Source organism: Podarcis cretensis, assembly GCF_951804945.1.
Source record: "Podarcis cretensis genome assembly, chromosome: 6".
NCBI lineage: Eukaryota > Metazoa > Chordata > Lepidosauria > Squamata > Lacertidae > Podarcis > Podarcis cretensis.
This window is the reverse complement of record NC_137175.1, coordinates 97483437-97506643: the sequence shown is the minus strand read 5'-3', so window position 1 is coordinate 97506643 and position 23207 is coordinate 97483437. Positions and strand designations below refer to the sequence as shown.

The following is a 23207-nucleotide window of genomic DNA, read 5'->3' as shown; positions in this document are numbered from 1 at the left end:
ACAGTATCTTTGAACCAAACCAGAAAGGAGATAAATTACTTTGGCAAAAGGATTATATTTTGAAACTTTTTACAGATTTTGTGGAATACAAAGAACATTAGGTGTTCATATTGGATAAGTTCCACCCAATTGTTTAAGAACAACAGGAGTTAATATTTTGATATCTTCCCTTTTTATCTGACTTCTTCAAACACATGTTGTTATGCCAATAGTGTAATCAAATATTCATGGGTCACATTTTGAGAAAGTATGTTGGAACTTTGTAATCCTATGTGCACTAACTGAACTCAGTGGGACTTTCTTCTGGATAAACACGCACAGATTCACACTGTGAGTGTAGTAATTCTGGTGAAACAAGGTTTTTCAGAAGTAGTTTTTCTGCATTCTTTCTTACTCCCAGGAGTCGCAGGAAAACCTAGTAGTGGACATGAAAGATGGGAAGCATATTAGTTTTCAGCCACAAATCTGGATGGAAAATGTGTGACTAATATGAGGAAAAGTAAAAATGTGATCCTGGGTAGGTGAGCTGATAGCTGTTAGGATGGATTTCTTTCTTATTATCTTTCTTCCAGCATCTCCTAGTCAAAAAGAAAGGATACTTAGAGACGTAACAACCTTTTGATTTGTCCTTGACCAAATAGTATGAATTTCCTGCAGACAAAAATTAGGTTCCATTTTGTTCCTTTTCAGGCTTATTCCAGGAAAATGGAATCAACAGAGGAGATAGTGGACTCAGCAAATAAAAGTAAGCATGAGAACTTGGGGCCTCAAGAGGAACCAGCAACTTTCTATTTTTATATATAATAATTTTTATTCATTTTTCCAACACAGAAAAGGACAAAACAATACACACACATAAACAAATAAAAAACATACAAACATGTATAATTTCAAGAAAACATATTTTCATAGCCTTGCTTCTCGGACTTCCCCTTACCTCCCCTTTTCTGCATCTCTGTTTTAAAAATTTTTCAGCAACTCTTCGCACCAATTAATTAATTACTTATTTTCTCTTTAAGTTTCTTCTAACACTTAATCAATTACAGCTGTAATTCTATATTTTCCTTTCCCTTGACATTTCAGCATTCATCAATTTTACAACAATTTCTCAAATATACTTTAAATTTCGTCCAGTCTTCTTCCACCGTCTCTTTTTCTTGGTCACGGATTCTGCCAGTCATCTCCACCTTTGTCTGCCATTCTTCCAGTGTGGGTAGTTCTTGTGTCTTCCAATACTTTGCTAAAAGGATCCTTGCCGCTGTAGTAGCGTACATAAAAAATGTCCTATCCTTCTTTAGCACCAATTGGCCGACCATGCCCAAGAGAAATGCCTCCGGTTTCTTATGAAAAGTACATTTAAGTACCTTCTTAATTTCATTATAAATCATTTCCCAAAAGGCTTTAATCTTCGGGCAGGTCCACCAAAGGTGATAAAAGGTTCCTTCCATCTCATTACATTTCCAACATTTATTATTGGGCAAATGATAAATTTTTGCGAGCTTGGTTGGGGTCATGTACCACCTGTAAATCATTTTCATAATATTTTCTCTTAAGGCATTACATGCCGTAAATTTTATGCCGGTGGTCCATAACTGTTCCCAATCCGCAAACATAATGTCATGACCAAAGTCTTGTGCCCATTTAATCATAGCTGATTTAACTGTCTCATCCAACGTGTTCCATTTCAACAGCAAGTCATACATTCTTGATAAGTTCTTAGTATTGGGTTCTAACAACTCTGTTTCTAATTTGGATCTCTCCAACTGGAAGCCAATTTTCCTGTCTTGTTTAAACACTTCCATTATTTGGTGATAATGAAGCCAATCTCGTACTTTGGGCTTTAGTTTCTCAAAACTCTGAAATTTAATTTTTCCACTCTCTTGCTCTAGAATTTAACAATATTTTGGCCATTTAGATTCCATATTAGATCTTTTCACTTCCTTAGCTTCGATTGGTGACAACCACCTAGGAGTTTTGTTTTCCAACAAATCCTTATATCGAATCCAAACATTATACAATGCTTTCCTAACAATATGGTTTTTAAATCCTTTATGAATTTTTACCTTGTCATACCAAATATATGCATGCCAACCGAATCTAATATCAAATCCTTCCAAATCCAAAATGTCCGTATTCTCAAGAAGTAGCCAATCCTTCAACCAGCAGAAAGCTGCCGATTCATAATACAGTCTTAAGTCCGGCAGGGTAAACCCTCCTCTGTCTTTTGCATCAGTTAATATCTTAAATTTTATTCTGGGCTTTTTGCCCTGCCAGACAAATTTAGATATATCTTTCTGCCACTTCTTGAAGCAGTTCACTTTATCCACAATCTGTAATGTCTGGAACAAAAATAACATTCTAGGCAATACATTCATCTTGATTACAGCAATTCGGCCTAACAAGGAAAGTCTCAAATTTGACCATATTTCTAGATCTTTCTTTACCTCCATCCAACATTTATCATAATTGTCTTTAAATAAATTCACATTCTTAGATGTCATATTAATCCCCAAATATTTCACTTTTTTTGCCACCATTAACCCAGTTTCACTTTGAAACCTCTCTTTCTCATCATTTGTTAAATTTTTCTCCAAGACTTTAGTTTTTTGCTTGTTCAACTTGAATCCTGCTACCTGACCAAAAGGTTGAATTAGTTCTAAAACTCTTTTCGTACTAGTGTCTGGCTGTTGTAGAGTCAATACTAGATCATCTGCAAAGGCCCTCAGTTTATATTGTTTGGCTCCGACCTGAATTCCTTCAACCAGCTGGTCCCCCCTAATCATATTTAACAATACCTCCAAGACGGATATAAAAAGTAATGGGGATATTGGGCACCCCTGTCGTGTCCCTTTTTCTATAGGAAGTTCTTCAGTAACCACATTATTTACAATTAACTTAGCTTTTTGTTCAGAATATATTGCACCTATACCATTTTCAAACCTTTGGCCTACCCCCATCCCATGGAGATTCTTCTTCATAAAACTCCAGGAAATATTATCAAAGGCTTTCTCCGCATCCACAAATATTAATACCGCCTTCGTATTAATATTAACTTCTAACAATTCTATAATGTCAATTATGTTTCTAACGTTATCTGACATATGTCTCCCTGGGAGAAAGCCAGCCTGGTCCTTGTGAATCTCCTCCACCAACACCTTCTTTAGTCTTTTTGCCAAAATGTCAGCAAATATTTTGTAATCCACATTAAGTAATGATATAGGGCGGTAGTTCTTAACCTGGTTCTTTTCAATCTCAGTTTTTGGTATAAGTGTGATAAATGCTTCTTTCCATGATTCAGGTGCCTTTTCCCCCTCTAAAATTTCATTGCAGACCTCCTTCAATGGTTGTACTAACCATTCCTTCAAAGCTTTGTAATATCTGGAGGTCAGTCCATCTGGTCCTGGAGATTTCCCTAATTGCATCTTTTAAATGGCACCCTCTATTTCTTGTTCAGTTATTTTCTCATTTAAAATCATTGTACTTTGTTGCGAAATTTTTTGTAATCCATATTTCTTAAGAAAGTCATCTATTTCTCCTTCATTCTCCGGCCCTCTTGCATATAGCCTTCTGAAATAACTCTGAAAACAATTACTGATCTCATTTGGTTTACAAATGTTCCTTCCTTCCACCTCCAAGCTTGTAACTGTATTCAATTTCTGTCTCTTCTTCAATTGCCATGCTAGGAGTTTCCCACATTTATCTGCTGATTCAAATGTCCTTTGTCTCATTTGCTTAATTTTCCATTCTATCTCTTGATTCATCAGTTCCATATATTGCATCTGATAAAACTTAATTTCTCTCAATATCTCATGAGACTTTGGTTTTGACCTCAATTTCTTTTCTCCTTCTTTCATCTTTTCCAATATCTTATCTTTCTTTTCATTTTGTTTCTTTCTCTTTAATGAGTTCTGTTGTATTAGGAAACCTCTCATCACGGCTTTACTTGCGTCCCAAATTATTCTTTTCTCCACATCTGTTTTCAGGTTTATCTCAAAATAGTCTTTTAAAGTTTTTTGGGCCTTTTTGTAAATCTCCTCATCTTTAAATAGGGTGTCATTCATTCTCCATCTAAAGGAACCAGCTGTTGTTAGTTTCATCTCCATCTTTACAGCATTATGGTCGGAGCAAGTCTTTGGGCAGATTTCTATTTTTTTTTATCTTTGGAGCCATCCCACTAGTAATCCAAATTTGGTCAATTCTTGTCCATGTCATTTTTGCTTCAGAGAAAAAGGTTCCCTCTCTCTCAAGAGGGTTCCTTGTTCTCCAAATATCAATCAAGTCCATATTTTCAGTCATTTCAAAGGAAGTCTTTGGTAATCTCCCATCCTTAGAGACCACCTGTCTTTGTGCTTTATCCATGTTTGTAGAGACCACGCCATTCATATCTCCCATTAATATTACATTACGATCCAGATAGTCCATTAAGATCTCAAGCAACTTCTTAAAAAATTCTGCCTTCCCTTCATTCGGTGCATAAATTCCAACTGTCAAGAATTTTTCTCCTTGGACTTGTATTTCAGTTGCCAAGAATCTTCCTTGTTCATCTTTGAAAATTAACTTTGGAGCCAACTTTTCCTTTGCATAGATCACCACTCCTCTTTTCTTAACTTTATCTGACGAAATAAATTCTTGTCCTAATCTTTTGTTTATAAGTAATTTCCTATGTGCCCTGGTCACGTGGGTTTCTTGTAAACAAATTAAGTCCAAATGTTCTTTTTTTAAGATATGAAATACCTCACGCCTTTTTCTGGGAAGGTTCAGTCCGTTACAGTTCCAACTTAGAAATTGCAGAGCCATCTTGTTATTTAATTAATTACCTCCAGCTGCTCCCTGCGGCTGTTCTTCCTCAGTCGGTGGTTTAAGTCCAAATGTTAAGTTCAGAATATCTGCTTCTGGGGTTGATTCCACCACTCCCTTTTGAAGATCCTCCTCGTATCCTTCCAGGAATTGTTCTTTATCTTGCACTGTTCTTATTTTTATTTTCTTCCCTTTGTAGTTAAAAGACAAACCTTGTGGAAACTCCCACCTGAAAGGTAAATTGTTCTTTTTCAGCAGGTGAACCAGGTCCTTATAATGTGTTCTTGCCTCCAAGATGGATTTAGGGATATCCTTGTAGATCTGAACAAAGGCGTCTTCAATCTCAAGAGTTCTTTGATAATGTAGATTTAATATTTTATCTCTTTCCTCTTTGGATCTTAAAGTTATCAAACAATCCCTTGGAATCTTTCTATTTAGCCTCCTACCCAATCTGAAGGCAGCTGTTATCTTAAATTCTTCTTCCTCCAAGTTTACCTGCCAAAATTCTGAAAATTCTTTTGTGAGAAAGTCCACCAAGTTGTCCTTTTCACTCTCTGGGACCAATCTTAATCTCAAATTTTTTTCTTTCCTCTGCATCTCCCACAAAGACAAGGCCGCCTCATGTTGGTCCAACTTTTTACAGACTGGTACCAATTTTTCCTGTGCTATTTCTGCAGTACCTTTAGCTTCCTCAGCAATTTTTCGAGTTGTGGCATTTTCAATTTATTTATAGTTTCTGTATTTGATGTAATACTTTTAGTATTCAAGTCTAATTTTGTTGACAATTCTGCCAACTGTCTGGTATTTTCCGAGCTCTGCTTTGTTAAGACTTCTAGAGATTCATTTATCTTAAGTAGTGCTAGTGTCACTGGATCCATCGGTAAATTTGTCACTTTTTCCTGCCCAGCTGCTCCTGCTGGCAGTGTACTAGATATTGAGCCCCTTTTCTTTTGTGTAGCTTTAACTTTAGATCTTATTATTTCTTCTGCTGGGCCACTCATGTCCCAAGGTCGTTCCCACAGGAGCAGCTTTGAATGGAAAAATCCACTGACTTGTTTTTCTACAGTCTGTTTTGCAACTGTTACCCCTCAGCCCTCTAGAAGGGGTAATTCAATGTGTCCCATAAGCAGAAAAAAGAAAGAGAAACCAAAAATTCCAAATAGGAAAAGTTTTTAGCAACAATCTTTCACAATGTCCAAACTTTCAATTTGTAGCTTCAGTAAAGTCCCAAACTTGTAACAAATAATGTCCCAACTTTGTAACAAATCTTAGATGACAGTTCACTAGCTCAGTGCTTTATTCAGGCAGCCCGCTCCAAGAGTCTAAGACGGCAGAAAACTATTGTTCTTTTACTTTTTTCCAAGCAGGTTAAGCCAAGTCCTATTCCCTTCCCCCCCCCTTGCTCCTGCTTGCCAGGGGGGGAATTCAAGTTTAATGTCAAGGTTGTATAATTCCGAATTAATCTCTCCTCCAATTGCAGCTTTGTATTCTCGTTGCTTTAGCTGTCAAACAGTCCAGGGAAGGCAGACTTCCTTAATTTTAACCTTTCCCATTTCTGCCAAATTTCAGAAAAAGTTTTGAAAAGTCCCAGTAAGCCTTTCAATCCTACTTACGGGTATTCAATTTCAGTTCCAAATTTCAGGAAGGAATCGGCGCTCTCCGCTCATGGCGACGCGGCTTCACTTCACGGGCTGGGTAGCAACTCAGCACCGCACGCACACCCGATGCCGCTCCGGAGCCTTTAAAAAGGCTCTTTTACAGTAAAGGGGGGCGCAAATGGTGTCCGCCAAGTCTCCTTGTTCACAGGCTTCCGCGCCTGTGATTTTTGAGGGTCCCCGCTTCGCTGTAGCGGTCAGACCCGAACTCGTGAAGCAGTCCTCCTCCGGAGCTCGAAGGGAGGACCGCCATTAAGCGCTGGCGCCGACCGGAAATCCGGAACCAGCAACTTTCAATCCTCTCCTGAGAGCTTGTCTAACTGGTGACACAGAGGGAGTACAACAGATTTTTGAGGACCTGGAAGATCCTGATCATGAAAAAGCCAATCGGCTTTTAATGGAAAAGGATATTGTGGGCAGAGGCCTGCTGTATGCAACCTGTATGGCTGGGCAGAGCGACATTATCCGGACACTGGCAAGATATGGGGTCGATCTGAAGGATAAGACGGCCCGAGGTACATAACTGACCAGTTATGCAAAAAATGTACTGCACAATTTTTTTTACTAGTTTGCCCGCTCATACTTGTTTCTCTGTAGTTGGGAAAAAAGCCCTCTCTACCTGGTTGTCTGAGGGTGATCCTTCCTCTCTGCAGAACACCATGCAAGCAGTTCATAACAAGTCTGTTTTTCCTTAAAATGCCCTATAAAGCATTATCAGAACATAACAGTTTTCACCTGGAATACCTTGGACCTATATTTAGTATTTACAAAATTTGCACCATCTGTTTAGCAGGCAAAAGTTGGGTTTTCTTTTGAAATCTATAATATTATTGACAGGACAATGGGAAACATTTTTGAAGAGATCACTTAGAACAGACTACAATTTAAAAAAAGGATGTATAACATATATTGTATCTTGAGCACAAAATCCCTTTTGTACCAGAACCTTAAGTAGACACTGGTCGCTTGTCTGTTTGTAAATGAATGCTGATAACCCGCTTTTAAAAATAATAATAAATGAATGGTTTGTATCTCAAGATTGAGATGCTAAAGGTACATCCTGGTTAAAATATTGGCTTCCAAGTAGCTGGATATATTTGGTTGTTTTGTGAATGAAGAGAAAGAGAGAGAATGTTATAAACAAGTATTCTATATACAACTACACATTCTAATTTGGCTCACTCTCTCAGGTTATACACTCCTCCACTGTGCTGCAGCCTGGGGCCAACTAGAGACTTTGAAAACTCTTATAGAACTGGAAGCTGCAATTTATGCAACCACCTCCCGGGGTGAAAAAGCTAGAGATATCGCCTGCCGATATGAGCAGACAGAATGTGTTGCATTCTTGGATTGGGCAGGTAAGAGTGGTAACTTCTAAGCTTCTTTGAGATGTGGATCTTACTCATGATAAGACCATAATTCTAGACAGGTGTAAATGAATATGATTTGAACTGCATCTTTTGGACTGATTCAGTGCTGGATTTTGGTCAGAGAAACGTAGCTTTGCCTCTCATCTCGGTCACCAAGATTGAGTAGCATCCTGATCTCCAAGCCTTAGATCCCTATCCATACAACAATGCTCTCAGTCTTTTACTGGAAGCCTTCTTTTCAACTACCACCCTGTCTGGTTTGGTGCCCAACTGCCAGCTAGTGATCTTCCTTCAGTGAGATCAGTTCTGCAAAAATTCACAGTGAGCCTAGAAAGGCAAGTCCTAACAATGCATTCTGTTATGCTTCTTCTCACTACAGGCTCATCGCCTATTATTTGAAGAATAGCATAAAAGACACTTAAACAAATAAAATTTGCTGTCAAATATCAGCCAGTTGTAACCAAAGAAAACAGTGTCATTCTTGCACACAGTCTCATAGTGGTTTACAGTAATCCCTCATCATACGTAGGGGTTTGGTTCCAAAAATTGCACATATAAGCAAAAATTGTGTATAATCAAATCCTTGGAACTGCTCCGCAGCTAATGAGTGAAGGGGAGAGAAAGAGCATCCCCAGTATCACCGGAGCCAGTCAGCTGAGTGCACCTTGCCAGTGGTGGACAGCATTGTTATGGCGGCCCCTGCATTGCGGTGACCAGTCCAACCAAACCAGTCACGCTACCTTAAAACTGCCTCAGGCCTTGCCCAGCAAGCAACTTCAGAAGGCTAGTGGTGCTTGTGCAAGATCTTACAGGAACTCAGATTGTCCCGCAAGATCTTGCAGGAGTATCCCAGAACCTTCCAGAGCGGGACACGGGTGGCACTGTGGGTTAAACCACAGAGCCTAGGACTTGCCGATCAGAAGATCGGTGGTTCGAATCCCCGCGATGGGGTGAGCTCCTGTTGCTCGGTCCCTGCTCCTGCCAACCTAGCAGTTTGAAATTACGTCAAAGTGCAAGTAGATAAATAGGTACCGCTCCGGCGGGAAGGTAAACGGCGTTTCCGTGCGCTGCTCTGGTTCGCCAGAAGCGGCTTAGTCATGCTGGCCACATGACCCGGAAGCTGTACGCCGGCTCCCTCGGCCTGTAGAGCAAGATGAGCGCCTTAACCCCAGAGTCGTCCACGACTGGACCTAATGGTCAGGGGTCCCTTTACCTTAAAAAAAAAAAAAAAACCTTCCGGAGCCAGCATGCTGCACAGGCATGCACAAGATGAAGAACATAAAAGCTCTTTATGTGTTGGGCAGCCCTAATTGGACCCAGCATGAAAAGAGCTTTTAAGCTCTCTGCCTTGACTTGTACAATTTCAACCATCCCACCTTCAAGCCTTGTATGGTTGAAATCAAGCAAGTCAAATGCACTTGAACTGAGGGATTATCACGGCCTCGTGACCAGCCTTGAATGTACCATGATCAGCAGGCGCTTGTGAAACCGAGTGCCAACACAGTGCAAGTTACTGTGTCCAACTTTTTAACTGACCTCTGTTCCTATGCCTTTAATAGCAACTTCATCTGCAGATATTAGTACGTGATAATGCTTAACTGTATGCTGTGAAACAGTTTAATTGCTGATTTTCATAGAAAAAGAAAAGTCATAAGATGAGACACTAAACTGATTTTTTCTCTAGGAAGCTAGTTATCCTAAGAGCAAGAAAGCTGTGTATAAAAAGCTCCATGGTCTTTATCAGGGCATAGCTAGTCTGGTGCTGGTATGCATGGGAGAGGTTTTATGGTGCAGCAGCATTTAAGCACATTACACCATATATCTGATGTTGTTGTAACAAGCACCCATTTCCAAGACACAGTCCTATGCCAAAATGTTGGCAGCCTGGGCAGCCTTTGTTGATTAAAAGTGTGGGTGCCTGAGGTGTTTCTGTGTCTTTCTGAGAGTACTGTGGCGTTTGTATTGTTTCGGAGGCACTTGGGTGGCAATGTCTCGCTGTTGCCATCCTTCCATTGACTCCCACCACGCCTGGTTGCAGAGGGGGAAGTGTCCTGCAGCAGTGCTGTAATGGACACTAGCAGTGGCCTGCGATGAAATTTTTCGCAGGGGAACAGCTAGGGCCAGAGGCACCAGCTTGCAAGGGCAGTTGGGGGGAGGGGGCTGGTGTCAGGCCCGTGAGCATCTTGCCTCCTTCCCTAAGCCGGGCAGAAGCTTCCTGGGCTTTGGGAAGGAGGCACCAGGCCTCTGACAGGATGCTGGAGCTCTGCTGCCTCCTTCCTAAAGCTAGGCAGACTTTGGGAAGGTGGCAGGAGGGCTCTTGGACCCGTCGGAGCATTGCACCTCTCTTCCTAAGCCAGGCAGAAACTTCCCAGGCTTTGGGAAGCAGGCACTAGGGAAACATTTAGGGGATTAGCCTAGGCTCCCTAGTCCAGTGACTGCACACCACTGGACACGAGTGGCGTGCCTATTAGTAGTGCAACAGTCTGAGGTTTTTCAATGCATTTAATTTCTTGTTTTTATGTTATTCTGTGCTGGGGTCCATTAGAAGGGAGGGGGCTCCACCTCTTCCCCTTCCCTGTAATGTCTATGAGTATACTTGCATAGTGCAGGTCAGATGGCTAGCTCTGATATATGTATGAAAACTAGCCACCTGAGCTGCACTTTATGGGTCCACCTCAGATGCCAAAATGTCTTGGATCCAAAATGGCACCTCCTACCCCACCAGGGAAGATTTGCATGAGACCTACAGGTATAGGGCAGTATACAAATTTAATTAATGAATGAAGGAGAAGGAGAAGGAGAAACAAGGGTGAGGAAAGATAAACATCAATATTTATTATGGTTTTCGAATGGTTCCGGGAGTCGAACGGACTCCTGGAACGCATTCTGTTCGAGAACCAAGGTATGACTGTATGTGTATTTTAAAATGTGAACAGTCACATAACACTTTTTAAAAATGTTATTGATTTTAAATATATATTTTACATTTTAATGCAAAACAAATATCCCCCTACCCTTCCTCCTACTCAGTTCCTGCCAATGTTTGACTCGAATGCTAAAACAATTTACTTTGGTTAAAACTATCTGTAATACCAACCTAGTTCCTTAAAAAAACTTTCTTTATTTGGAATCAGACAGCGGGGTGGGTGACTGAATGTTTTTACAAACCCAAGGATCATGTTCTCCTGGCTGGACATTCAGAGTACTATTCAGGCCAGTGTATAGTTTACAATGGAACGTAAGTGTGAGTCCTAGTGATTCAGACCAAATGCCTGTCTAGTCCAATGGTGGCTATCCATTGTAGAATGGGCATACCTAGACATTGGTGAAGTGGCACCCACCAAGGCTGCAATCCCAGTGGGGAGTGAAAATCGTGCCACAGGCAGAAAGGGCCTGTGAATCCACCTTTTCTCCTTCCAGATTTAGCTGTGCCCAACTTAGCCAGCGGATGGAGCCGTAGCCAAGGCTTCCCTATGGATCATCGCTCTCACCAGCTCCCTGCCTCAGGCAGCAGGAGGAGCAGGCATTTGTCTTCAGCATGGCTGTCCTTACAGTAATAGTGGCCCCCAACACATTACAGTAGCACCAGCATGAGGGGAGGAGGCGAAAGAAGGAAATCTGAGGAACTTGCCCCGCTGAAGTGAGAGGGTGATGGAGCCGTGAGGGAGGTGGGAAAGCCAGGTTGCTCTTTGCCCCTAGTAGAGATGGGCAGACCAATAATAATACTTTTTTATTTGTGCCCCAGCCATTCTGGGCTGCTTCCAATGTATATAAAAACATAACAAAACATTAAACCTTAAAAAGCTTCCCTGTACAGGGGTGCCTTTAGGTGTTTTCTAAAGGTTATTGTCAGGGGTTCAGGGAGAGAGGCGCAGAGGAGGGAGGAGACCGAGAGTGAGGGAGAAGGATTCCAGCCTGACGAGGAAGAGGACGACAATGACCCGAGATGGTCCATGAGTCCGTCCAGTGAATCGGAGGATTCCCAAAAGGGAGCCCCCCTGGTCAAGCCAAGGGGAGCCCAAGGGGGAAGCAGTCAGGAGCAGGGGAACGTAGGGGGAACCGCCAGTGGGAGTTGGAGATCGAGACCTGCTTCTCCACCGGAACGGAGTGAAGAGGGTGGAGTTACCAGTGTGTCGGGAGGAACAGAACAAGGAGCAGAGGGGGGAAGGAGATCGGGGCAAGACGTCCTGCCGGAAGGGGCGGAAAGCAGTACCGGGAGCAGTGTGGCTGTTGAAAGGAAGGTCAGGAGCATCGTACGCGCGCCAAGTTCAAATGTGGAGGCGCGCGGAAGTGGGGAGAGCTCTGGGGAGGAGCCTGGTGCTAAAGCACGAAGGAGGGGGCAGCAGGGAGGAGAAGACTCAGCCTCTGGGGAGTCCCGGAAAGAGGGAACACAGGGGGGCAGGAAGACCCTGCGGAAAAGGAAGGAGAGGAAAAGGTGGAGCAGCACAAGCCTCTTAAATTGGTGCAGGGGAGGGACGGACTCAGAGGGGACTTCTAACATCTAAGGGGAACAGATGTGGAGCCACGGAGTTTGGATGTAATGACGACAATGATCTTCAATAAAACCTTTTGTATATAACTTGGACTGGACTTTGGTCTCTTGTGAGCTGGGACCCAGGGTGGCTCTGACAGTTATAGTGTTACTCTTCTTCTTGACATCTGATGGGAGGACATTCCACAGGGCAGGCACCACTACTGAGAAGCTCCTCCGACTGGTTCACTTCTCACAGTGAGGGAACCGCCAGAAGCCCCTTGGTGTGTGACAGGGCTCTCTGGCACTGCTTGCAACACCTGGGGAAATGGATCCTCTCCCCCTCCAACCAGAAGTGTGCTCTCTCCCCCCCCCAGGGTGCAGTGGCCGACTTTGGCTTAAAGCAGTGCCCTTTGCAATGCCAGTATTTGGTGCCCTTCCACCTCTTGCCTTCTGCTGCCTGTCATTATTGTAGCATCTGCTATGTGCCCTCTTGGCTCACCACCCAGTGCAGGCAAACTGGTTGTGCTCCCCTAAATCTGCCTCTGGTGTGTGTGTGTGTGTGTGTGTGTTTAAAAGTAAAGTGGAAAGATAAGAGACTCAGTCATCTGTGGATGCCCCCCCCCCTAAATAATTTAGGAAGCATAGGGAACTGCCTTAAAGCTGGTTTGGTCATCCCTCCATCTAGTTCATTGTCACCTACACCGACTGGCAGCAGCTCTCAGGGGTTTGAAGGCAGGGGTCTCTCCTACCCCTACCGGGAGATGCCATTGGGGATTAAACCTGGGGCCTTCTACTTGCAACACAACCCTATTAGCACTGAGCTACAGCCCTCCAACTTGTGGGGCAGACTTTGGTATAGGTAGAGTTGAGCCCCTAACAGTGCGACACTGTATATGACTGCTCAGAAGTAAGTCTCTTTTGAATTCAGTGAGACAACACTTCTAGCTATGAAATATATTGAGGTGGGCAGGGTCATATGGAAGAATCACAGCATATCAGATACAGGTTTAATTTTTGGCTGGATTTTTTTTTAAAATAAATGTTTAATAGCCTTTCATTTGGGCCTCTTTCACCTCAATCATCCACAAGATTCTTCATTAAATTCTTCTCAAAAATGTTGATCACGCATGTTGAGATTTTTGTCATTTATTGTGCTACCCTGTTGACTTAAGAGTATGATTGGAAAGATTATGAAAGGAAGAACTGAACATAGCAGGGAAGAACCTAGGTTTTAGGTTTCATGCATTATGTGTCTCCACTGGAGCTGTGGTTGTGGGGACAAATTGGGAAGAACTGTTCGTCTTCATCAAATTCATCTGCTTTGCTCTTTTTGCTTAATTTGCGATATTTGACTTCTTTCTTGTAACGGTGTGCAACATGCTTCATGTATTTCATCATCTTGGAGGTGTTGGCCACCAGCCTGTAGAGCATTTTGTCCATGTTGTGGGTGTGTTCATCATTCACTTTGGCAGCAACTGGAAATGCAGGTGCTTGGACAATTGTCCTACAGGGCTGAGAAAAATGAAAAAACGGAGTAATACTTTGCATCGAAAGCAATTTACAAGTTAAATAGTGTTGCCATCTCTTCCACTGACCCTGCTATTATGCCTTTTAAGAGGAATTTGATGTCTGAAATCCCTATACTCCTGGTCTTAGATTGCTGTCCTGGATTCGACCCTGTGGCATAAAAAACAACATCTCCTACTCCTTCCTTTGGCTTTATGGTAGTACAGTGGTACCTCTGGTTACATACTTAATTCGTTCCGGAGGTCCGTTCTTAACCTGAAACTGTTCTTAACCTGAAGCACCACTTTAGCTAATGGGGCCTCCTGCTGCCACTGCGCCGCCGGAGCACGATTTCTGTTCTCATCCTGAAGCAAAGTTCCTAACCTGAAGTAATATTTCTGGGTTAGCGAAGTCTGTAACCTGAAGCGTATGTAACCCGAGGTACCACTGTATGCTCATTGGTCTTCTATCTGCTGTTCTGTGAAAGCTGAGCTTATTAGATAGCGAGATGACTTGATTCTTTAACATATAGGTAGGTATAAGTAGGTAAAAGTATAAATTAGGCACATATTTAGCCACTTCACTGTAGTTAGAATCCCAGGTGGTTCAGTTGTTCAAAATTTTTGTGTACAAAGTACACATTGGGCATATCTACACACCAGACTATACATGGTTTTGTCCTTGCAAAGAATTAGCAAAATCACAGTTCTGAGAGTGCTAAGGATCCCTAACAGAATTGTCAGCTCATACTACAACTTCCAGGGTTCTGTAGAGGAAATTGATGTTAAATAAAACCAGTAGATTTATAGTGTGGCTGTGCTCACCTTGTCCTGACACGTGTTACTTAGAAAGTACTTCTGACTGGGATCAGCATTAAGACTCATGGTTTGTTTTTTTACATATATTTTTCTATTAAATTGGAATCTGAGTTAAAGGTCAGAAATTAAAGCTAGGGAGCCAGACAATGTGCTAGTTGAGAATATCTTACCATTGTGGGTTTCGCCAGTGTCAATTTCAGTTTCAGTTTGATGAACAGGTAGTGCACAACTAAACCACTCACTATGAGGAATGCTACTTTACAACCAGCATACACAACTTCTAGAGACTCTTTGGATAGTCCTAAGCCAGTAAAACAATGGCATACTTGACACATCGAATCACGAAAACAGTTAGATAGCTGTTTAGTTGCCAGTAGTTCCAGATCCTGTGGAGTCATTTCCCAACCGACTCTTGTCCAAGCTGGTCGTTCACAAAAGCCAATAACATCTTGAAACAATAAGACTGTCCAAAGGAGGGAAACCTGACAAGGACCTTGAGAAAACATTCTGTGAAATTTTCAGCAAGAAATGTCTTCAGATAAATCTTTCCATCATGACCAAGCTCTCAGCCTGAGCACTGGAGAGATTTGAATGCAGGGAATATAATCAACCCATCAGCTGGGGAAGGGTTCTGTGATGTCATAAAGGGGGATCCTGATCTTTATATATGAAAGCTTCTATGATGTCATTATGATTGCAAGATTTTTCTCAGTAGCACTTTTCTCAGTGCAAAGTATGGAGAGTTTATAAAACTGGGAATTTTCAAAAGCTTACTTTATATTTGTCAGATAATTCAGGGGGACATGGGTGGCGCTGTGGTCTGAGCCTCTTGGGCTTGCTGATTGGAAGGTCGGCAGTTTGAATGTGTTCGATGGGGTGAGCTCCCACTGCTCTGTCCCAGCTTCTGCCAACCTGCTGTGGCAGGAAGGGAAATGGCGTTTCCATGCGCTCTGGCACTCATCATGGTGTTCTGTTGAACCACATGACCCAGAAAGATGTCTGTGGACAAACAGCAGCTCCCTCGGCCTGAAAAGCAAGATGAGTGCCACACCCCATAGTCACCTTTGACTGGACTTAATCGTCCGGGGTCCTTTACCTTTACATAATATAATAGTACAGTTGGCTTATGAATTCTGGAGGATGTATGCAATTGCAAGGTGAAGGGATACTACATAGTCATTTGGATGAGTCTTATTGCTCCTGAATGAGATCCAACATAGCAAGAGTGGGCACCTGCCTGTGCAAGGTGGCTTCTCCTTCCTTTCCTCCCTTCACCTTGGAAATCTCTACACACCCTGGAAATCTGTTCCACAGGGCTGGGGAACACTCTAGAGCAGTGGTGGTGAACCTATGGCACGCGTGCCAGAGGGGGCACTCAGAGCCCTCTCTGTGGGCATGCGCATCGTCCCCCCCCCCAAGCAGGGCCGTAGCTAGGAGGTGAAACTGGTACTCCAGCATTGCAGGAGACTTCTGGCCACTTCCAGCATGGTCCCAGCGCTACTAGGGCACCATTTTCACCCTCAGGGCTGCCCAGGGGTGTGGGGGGGAGGGCTTGTGCCAGGAAACTGCCACTCCATCCAAAGCCTGCACCACCGCTACTCAAGTCACCGATCAAGCCCATCTGCCATCGCAACCAAACCTGACGGCCGCCTCTGAGCTGGCTCCGCCTCCCCACCATCAAGCTCAGTTGCGCCCAACCTGCCTTCCTGCTCTGCTCTCAGGCGCATTTAGAGCTGTGGTAACCCTGGCAAGCGGCTGAGCAGGTGTTGACTTTTGATGCACCAGGGCCTCCCGCCAGTCTGTTGTTCCTACTCGGGAGTAAACCGCCTTGAGTTCAGCAAGGTTATACAAATTATCAGCATGCGTACAACAGCAAAAATCACATTAATTGTCCAAAAGCATGCAAAATGCAAACCTTTACCTTTCAAAAAAAAGTTGTTTGTATCATTGAAAGCTCTGTTGTTGTGTTTTTCATTTAAGACAAAAGATGTTAATGTATGAGTTGTTTTTTCTAAACTAAAACCTCAGTATTCAGGTTAAATTGCCATGTTGGCACTTTGCGATAAATAAGTGGGTTTTGGGTTGCAGTTTGGGCACCTCATTCTCTAAAAGGTTCGCCATCACTGCTCTAGAGCAAATTATAGGGGCATTTGAGGGGCTGTAGGGGGAAGAAGAGAAACTAGAAGTCCCGTTGTACAAGCTGATTTTTGTTACACAACATATTGGTGTAATAATAATATGGAAGCCACCCCCAGTGGCTGGGGAAACCCAGCCAGATGGGCGGGGTACAAATAATAATAAATAATAATAATAATAATAATAATAATAATAATAATAATTAGAAGTCAGTCAATGCAGTAACATAGAAGCATTTAAAAATAATATTAGAAAAGGCATCTCATAGATAACAAAAAAAGCATGGCCTAGAATGAAAATTTATTAAAAGTTGTTCATTTTTTCTGCACGGTTATAGACTTATCTCAGCTTCTTAGACCAGGAGCTCCGTCTCGCTCACCCCATAGTCAATTTGGTTGTTGGCTTCCACAGTTTCTTCCAGCTTTGCAGGCACCAATACAGCTCCTTGCAAAGGGCACAAGGGAGCCTAGGTATGTCTCTGAGAACGGGAGAAAGGTCAAGGTCAAGAACTTGCTCCATTGTGATGAGGTCATGAAGCTATCTTGTTAATTATAGTATCTTGCCCACCTGAAGACATGACTGAACAGGGGATACCTCAAATCTAAATAGTTAAATTGAGTTGAAAACCAGCTGTGGTCCACACATTTAACAGTGAGGGGAACACAGCAAGGTACATTCACTGGTGAGGATTCCATGTTTAGTTCTTAGCTGGGCCAGGATGATGTTCTACATGGTGTTTGTGGGATACATTTGATTGCATTTACTGTATTTGATTTGGTTTGGTTTGTGTTCTGCGTTGCGTTGGCTTCCCAGGAAGAGTTTGTGTGGATTGGGATGGCATATACACACTGCAACGATGAGTACTCTTCTATGTCATTTCTGTAGGGAGTGTGCATGGCTGCCTCAGTGACTAAAGGGAAGAGATGTTCCTCAACAAGGGCTGCAAAAAGTGTTATTGCTGACTGACCATGCAATGGGTGGCAGGCACAGCTGTTCCAAGGAAAGGGAGGGACGTTGAAGAGGAAACCAAATATATCAGACCAGGTTTTGCTTGGTTGCTGAGGGATTTTTTCATGCCCTGATGTCTTACACAGTTCTGTCAGGTGTGTTCAAGTTCACACAAACGTGAGCCTCTGCCATTGCACCCTCTACTTTCCTTGGAGTCACCTGCCTGTTTGCCTGCTTTTTAGGTTTCATGCATTATGACCCTTTTTGCCCATCATTCCTGAGCAGAGGCTATATCAGGATAGCAATAGGCTATATCAGGATAGCAATGGAAGGGAAATCCTTTTTGTTTGCTGCTGCCATAGAAATGCTACCTTAGTGGTAAGGCTAGCTATGAAATATATTGAGATGGGCTGGTATTTAATTGCTAACATAATATTTTTGTTATGAGTGAAAAAGGAATCTTCTGACAGACAAATGTAGTATTGTTTATCCTAATTGTGCAAAATTGAAGTTGCTTAATACAGCAGGGTCATATGGAAGAATCACAGCATATCAGATACAGGCTTTAATTTTTGGCTAGATTTTTTTTTAAAATGAATGTTTAATAGCCTTTCATCTGGGTCTCTTTCACCTCAATCATCCACAAGATTCTTCATTAAATTCTTCTCAAAAAGGTTGATCAAGCATGTTTTTTGTCATTTATTGTGCTACCCTGTTGACTTAAGAGTATGATTGGAAAGATTATGAAAGGAAGAACTGAACATAGCAGGGAAGAACCTGGGTTTTAGGTTTCATGCATTATGTGTCTCCACTGGAGCTGTGGTTGTCGGGACAAATTGGGAAGAACTGTTCGTCTTCATCAAATTCATCTGCTGTGCTCTTTTCGCTTAATTTGCAATATTTGACTTCTTTCTTGTAACGGTGAGCAACATGCTTCATGTATTTCATCATCTTGGAGGTGTTGGCCACCAGCCTGTAGAGCATTTTGTCCATGTTGTGGGTGTGTTCATCATTCACTTTGGTAGCAACTGGAAATGCAGGTGCTTGGACAATTGTCCTACAGGGCTGAGAAAAATGAAAAAACAGGGAGTAATACTTTGCATCAAAAGCAATTTACAAGTTAAATAGTGTTGCCATCTCTTTCACTGACCCTGCTATTATGCCTTTTAAGAGGAATTTGATGTCTGAAATCCCTGTACTCCTGGTCTTAGATTGCTGTCCTGGATTCGACCCTGTGGCATAAAAAACAACATCTCCTACTCCTTCCTTTGGCTTTATGGTAGTACAGTGGTACCTCTGGTTACATACTTAATTCGTTCCGGAGGTCCGCTCTTAACCTGAAACTGTTCTTAACCTGAAGCACCACTTTAGCTAATGGGGCCTCCCGCTGCCGCCACACCGCCGGAGCATGATTTCTGTTCTTATCCTGAAGCAAAGTTCTTAACCTGAAGTAATATTTCTGGGTTAGCGAAGTCTGTAACCTGAAGCGTATGTAACCTGAAGCGTATGTAACCCGAGGTACCACTGTATGATCATTGGTCTTCTATCTGCTGTTCTGTGAAAGCTGAGCTTATTAGATAGCGAGACCACTTGATTCTTTACCATATAGGTAGGTATAAGTAGGTAAATGTATAAATTAGGCACATATTTAGCCACTTCACTGTAGTTAGAGTCCCAGGTGGTTCAGTTGTTCAAAATTTTTGTGTACAAAGTACACATTGGGCATATCTACACACCAGACTATACATGGTTTTGTCCTTGCAAAGAATTAGCAAAATCACAGTCCTGAGAGTGCTAAGGATCCCTAACAGAATTGTCAGCTCATACTACAACTTCCAGGGTTCTGTAGAGGAAATTGATGTTAAATAAAACCAGTAGATTTATAGTGTGGCTGTGCTCACCTTGTCCTGACACGTGTTACTTAGAAAGTACTTCTGACTGGGATCAGCATTAAGACTCATGGTTTGTTTTTTTACATATATTTTTCTATTCAATTGGAATCTGAGTTAAAGGTCAGAAATTAAAGCTAGGGAGCCAGACAATGTGCTAGTTGAGAATATCTTACCATTGTGGGTTTCGCCAGTGTCAATTTCAGTTTCAGTTTGATGAACAGGTAGTGCACAACTAAACCACTCACTATGAGGAATGCTACTTTACAACCAGCATACACAACTTCTAGAGACTCTTTGGATAGTCCTAAGCCAATCTTATTTTTAACCTTGTTGCTAGAACCCCTTCAGTTCATTTCAATGTCATCAACATTCAAAAATTTTACAATGTTTCTGTAAATAAATTTTAAATTTCCTCCAATCTTCTTCCACCAACTCTTCTCCCTGGTCTCGGATTCTGCCAGTTATTTCTGCCATTTCCATGTAGTCCATTACTTGCATCTGCCATTCTTCCAGAGTGGGTAGGTCTTGTGTCTTCCAATGCTTTGCGATGAGTATTCTTGCTGCTGCTGTAGCGTACATAAAGAAAGTTCTATCCTTCTTTGACACCAATTGGCCGACTATGCCCAGGAGAAAGGCCTCTGGTTTCTTAGGGAAAGTGTACTTAAGTACCTTCTTCAATTCATTATAAATCATCTCCCAGAAAGCCTTAATCTTTGGGCACGTCCACCAAAGGTGAAAGAATGTACCTTCAGTTTCTTTACATTTCCAGCATTTATTATCGGGCAAATGATAAATTTTTGCAAGCTTGACTGGGGTCATGTACCACCTGTACATCATTTTCATAATATTCTCTCTTAGGGCATTGCATGCCATAAATTTAATCCCAGTGGTCCACAACTTCTCCCAGTCAGCAAACATGATATTATAACCTATATCTTGTGCCCATTTTATCATTGCCGATTTTACTGTTTCTTCCTCAGTGTTCCATTTCAGCAGCAAATTATACATTCTTGATAGAATCTTAGCATTGGGTTCTAGCAATTCTGTCTCTAACTTTGATCTTTCCACCCGGAAACCCACTTTTTTTATCCTGGTTAAAAACCTCTCTTATTTGAAAATAGTGTAACCAGTCTCGCACCTTCTCTTTAAGCTTCTCATAACTCTGCAATTTCAATTTGTCACCTTCCTGTTCTAGAATTTCCCAATATTTTGGCCACTTGGCCTCCATATTAAGTTTTTCAAAGCTTTCGCTTCCATAGGTGAAAGCCACCTAGAGGTTTTACTCTCCAAAAAGTCTTTATATCTGATCCAGACATTAAACAATGCTTTCCTGACAATATGGTTTTTAAATGCCTTATGCGCTTTTACCTTGCCATACCACAAGTATGCATGCCACCCAAATACATTATCATACCCCTCAAGATCTAAAACATCTGTGTTTTCAAGAAGTAGCCATTCCTTCAGCCAGCAAAAAGCTGCTGATTCATAATAGAGTTTCAAGTCTGGCAGGGCAACCCCCCCCCCTAACTTTAGCATCTGTAAGTATCTTATATTTTATTCTGGGCTTTTTGCCCTGCCAGACAAATCTAGATATATCTCCCTGCCACTTCTTAAAACAATCCATCTTGTCAATAATTTGCAGTGATTGAAATAAAAATAACATTCTCGACAGTACACTCATCTTGATAACAGCAATACGACCCAGCAAGGAAAGCTTAAAATTTGACCAAATTTCTAAATCTTTTTTCACTTCTGACCAACATTTCTCATAATTGTCTTTAAATAGGTTCACATTCTTAGCGGTCGTATTCACCCCCAGGTATTTTACCTTTTTTACCAATGTTAAATCTGTCTCCTTCTGAAACCTCTCCCTCTCTATTGGTGTCAATTTTTTTTCCAAAACCTTAGTTTTTGACTTATTCAACTTAAAACCTGCTACTTGACCAAATTCCTGGATTACTTCTAGGGCCCTCTTGGTGCTAGTTTCTGGCTCTTGCAATGTCAATACTGCAAAGGCCTTAAATTTATATTGTTTAACTCCGACCTGAATACCCTGAATCAACTGGTCCCTTCTAATCATATTCAGCAAAACCTCCAGAACCGAAATAAAGAGCAATGGGAAAATTGGGCAGCCTTGTCGTGTCCCTTTCTCTATTTTAAATTCCTCTGTCACCACGTTATTAACTATCAGTTTAGCCTTTTGTTCAGAATAAATCACACCTATACCATTTTCAAAGTTTTGTCCAACCCCCATCCCCTGAAGATTCTTCTTCATTAGCCTTTGGCCAATCTCACCCATCCAGCTGTGAAGACACAGGTGCTTGGCATGTTCTCTTCTGCAACCAGAACTGTGGCTTTGCATTACGGGTAGGTTGGTCTGCTGTAGTTGAAACAAAATTTTAAAAAAATCCTTCCAGTAGCACCTTAGAGACCAACTAAGTTAGTTATTGGTATGAGTTTTCATGTGCATGCACACTTCTTCAGATAGTATCTCATACCAATAACTAAGTTAGTTGGTCTTTAAGGTGCTACTGGAAGGAATTTTTTTTATTTTGTTGTGGCTTTGCATGGCCTTGGAAGGAGGCCTTCCTGGGGGAGCAAGAGCTTTGTGAGGCCTCCCTGGGGGATCTGGATCTGTTGGAAGTGTTAATGCTGGGAGCTCTTCCATCTTGTGCTCAAGTTGTATAAGGAGCTATGTGTTGACATGCCCATGTTATAGTTAAATAAGTCAGTTATAGTTATAACCTGTTAGTTAAATAAGCCTCCCTAATTTTGTAAAATAAAAAAGCAAATTGCTGCATTCTGAACTTTTAATTTTTTCAGGACACAGTAACTTAGGAGAAGACCAACATCATGTGAATATTTAGGGAGACGGGCACCTCTTTCACTACAATGTCACATTGTTTGCTCTTGACAGAATGGGCTCGTCCACACTTCCGCTTGTGCTGTGCCTAGAAAGCAGAGGCCCGTGTGGTCTTCCCCTTGCCCTGCTCCTTTCCAAGGGAAAATCCACTCTTTAGCTATAGATTGGAACAAATGGCAATCCAGGGGGAACCCGAACTGCCGTTTGCTCCAACTGAGCGCTAAAAAGCTGTTTTCCCTGGGGGAAAGCTGTGGGACAAGGAGAAGTGTGGATAAGCCCAATGTCCTAATATCTCCTGGAGTAATCTATGTGCCCTGATGGACTCAAGGACACTGATTTTCATTCAATCCCAGTAAATCTTGGAGAAGATGGCAAAGCTTTGGTCTCCCCACCCATCCTGGAGTGAATACAGAGCCGGCCCTTCCATAGATACCCACATGACCTGAAGGTGCTGCTGTGCAATGCCAGGTCAATGATTCATGACTTGATCATGGATGGAGGACTTGACCTGGCATGTGTAAAAGAGACTTGGTTGGATGAAGCAGATGCGCCTTTCCTTGCCGCTGCTTGTCCACCAGGTTTCTCTTACACACAGCAACCCAGGTCATGTGGGCGGGGAGGGGGGGTTGCAGTGATTTTTAGGAAGTCATTAGTTTGCACCAGGCGTCCTATTGGGAAGACCCAGTTTTCCGAGTGCATGTTCTGGAAGTTGGGCAATAGGGGCAGTACAGGATTCCTTTTGGTGTAC

General features: G+C 42.2%; 2 protein-coding genes across 2 annotated transcripts; one reads left to right on the top strand and one right to left on the bottom strand.

Moving 5' to 3' along the window:
• The first annotated feature begins 388 nt into the window (after window positions 1-388).
• Window positions 389-8292, top strand: LOC307218859 (ankyrin repeat domain-containing protein 45-like). The gene is made up of 5 exons (XM_079981801.1): window positions 389-499; window positions 691-789; window positions 6748-6967; window positions 7643-7810; window positions 8202-8292. The coding sequence occupies exons 2-5, from the start codon at window positions 706-708 to the stop codon at window positions 8219-8221; spliced, it is 492 nt and encodes a 163-aa protein (XP_079837927.1). The 5' UTR covers window positions 389-499; window positions 691-705; the 3' UTR covers window positions 8222-8292.
• A 5134-nt stretch (window positions 8293-13426) lies between these two features.
• On the bottom strand, window positions 13427-15150 carry LOC307218444 (uncharacterized protein). Its single transcript, XM_079980703.1, has 2 exons — window positions 14791-15150; window positions 13427-13808 (listed from the first exon to the last, which is right to left on the bottom strand). Exons 1-2 carry the CDS (start codon window positions 15124-15126, stop codon window positions 13542-13544), a joined length of 603 nt encoding a protein of 200 aa, XP_079836829.1. The 5' UTR covers window positions 15127-15150; the 3' UTR covers window positions 13427-13541.
• Between the last annotated feature and the right edge of the window lie 8057 nt (window positions 15151-23207).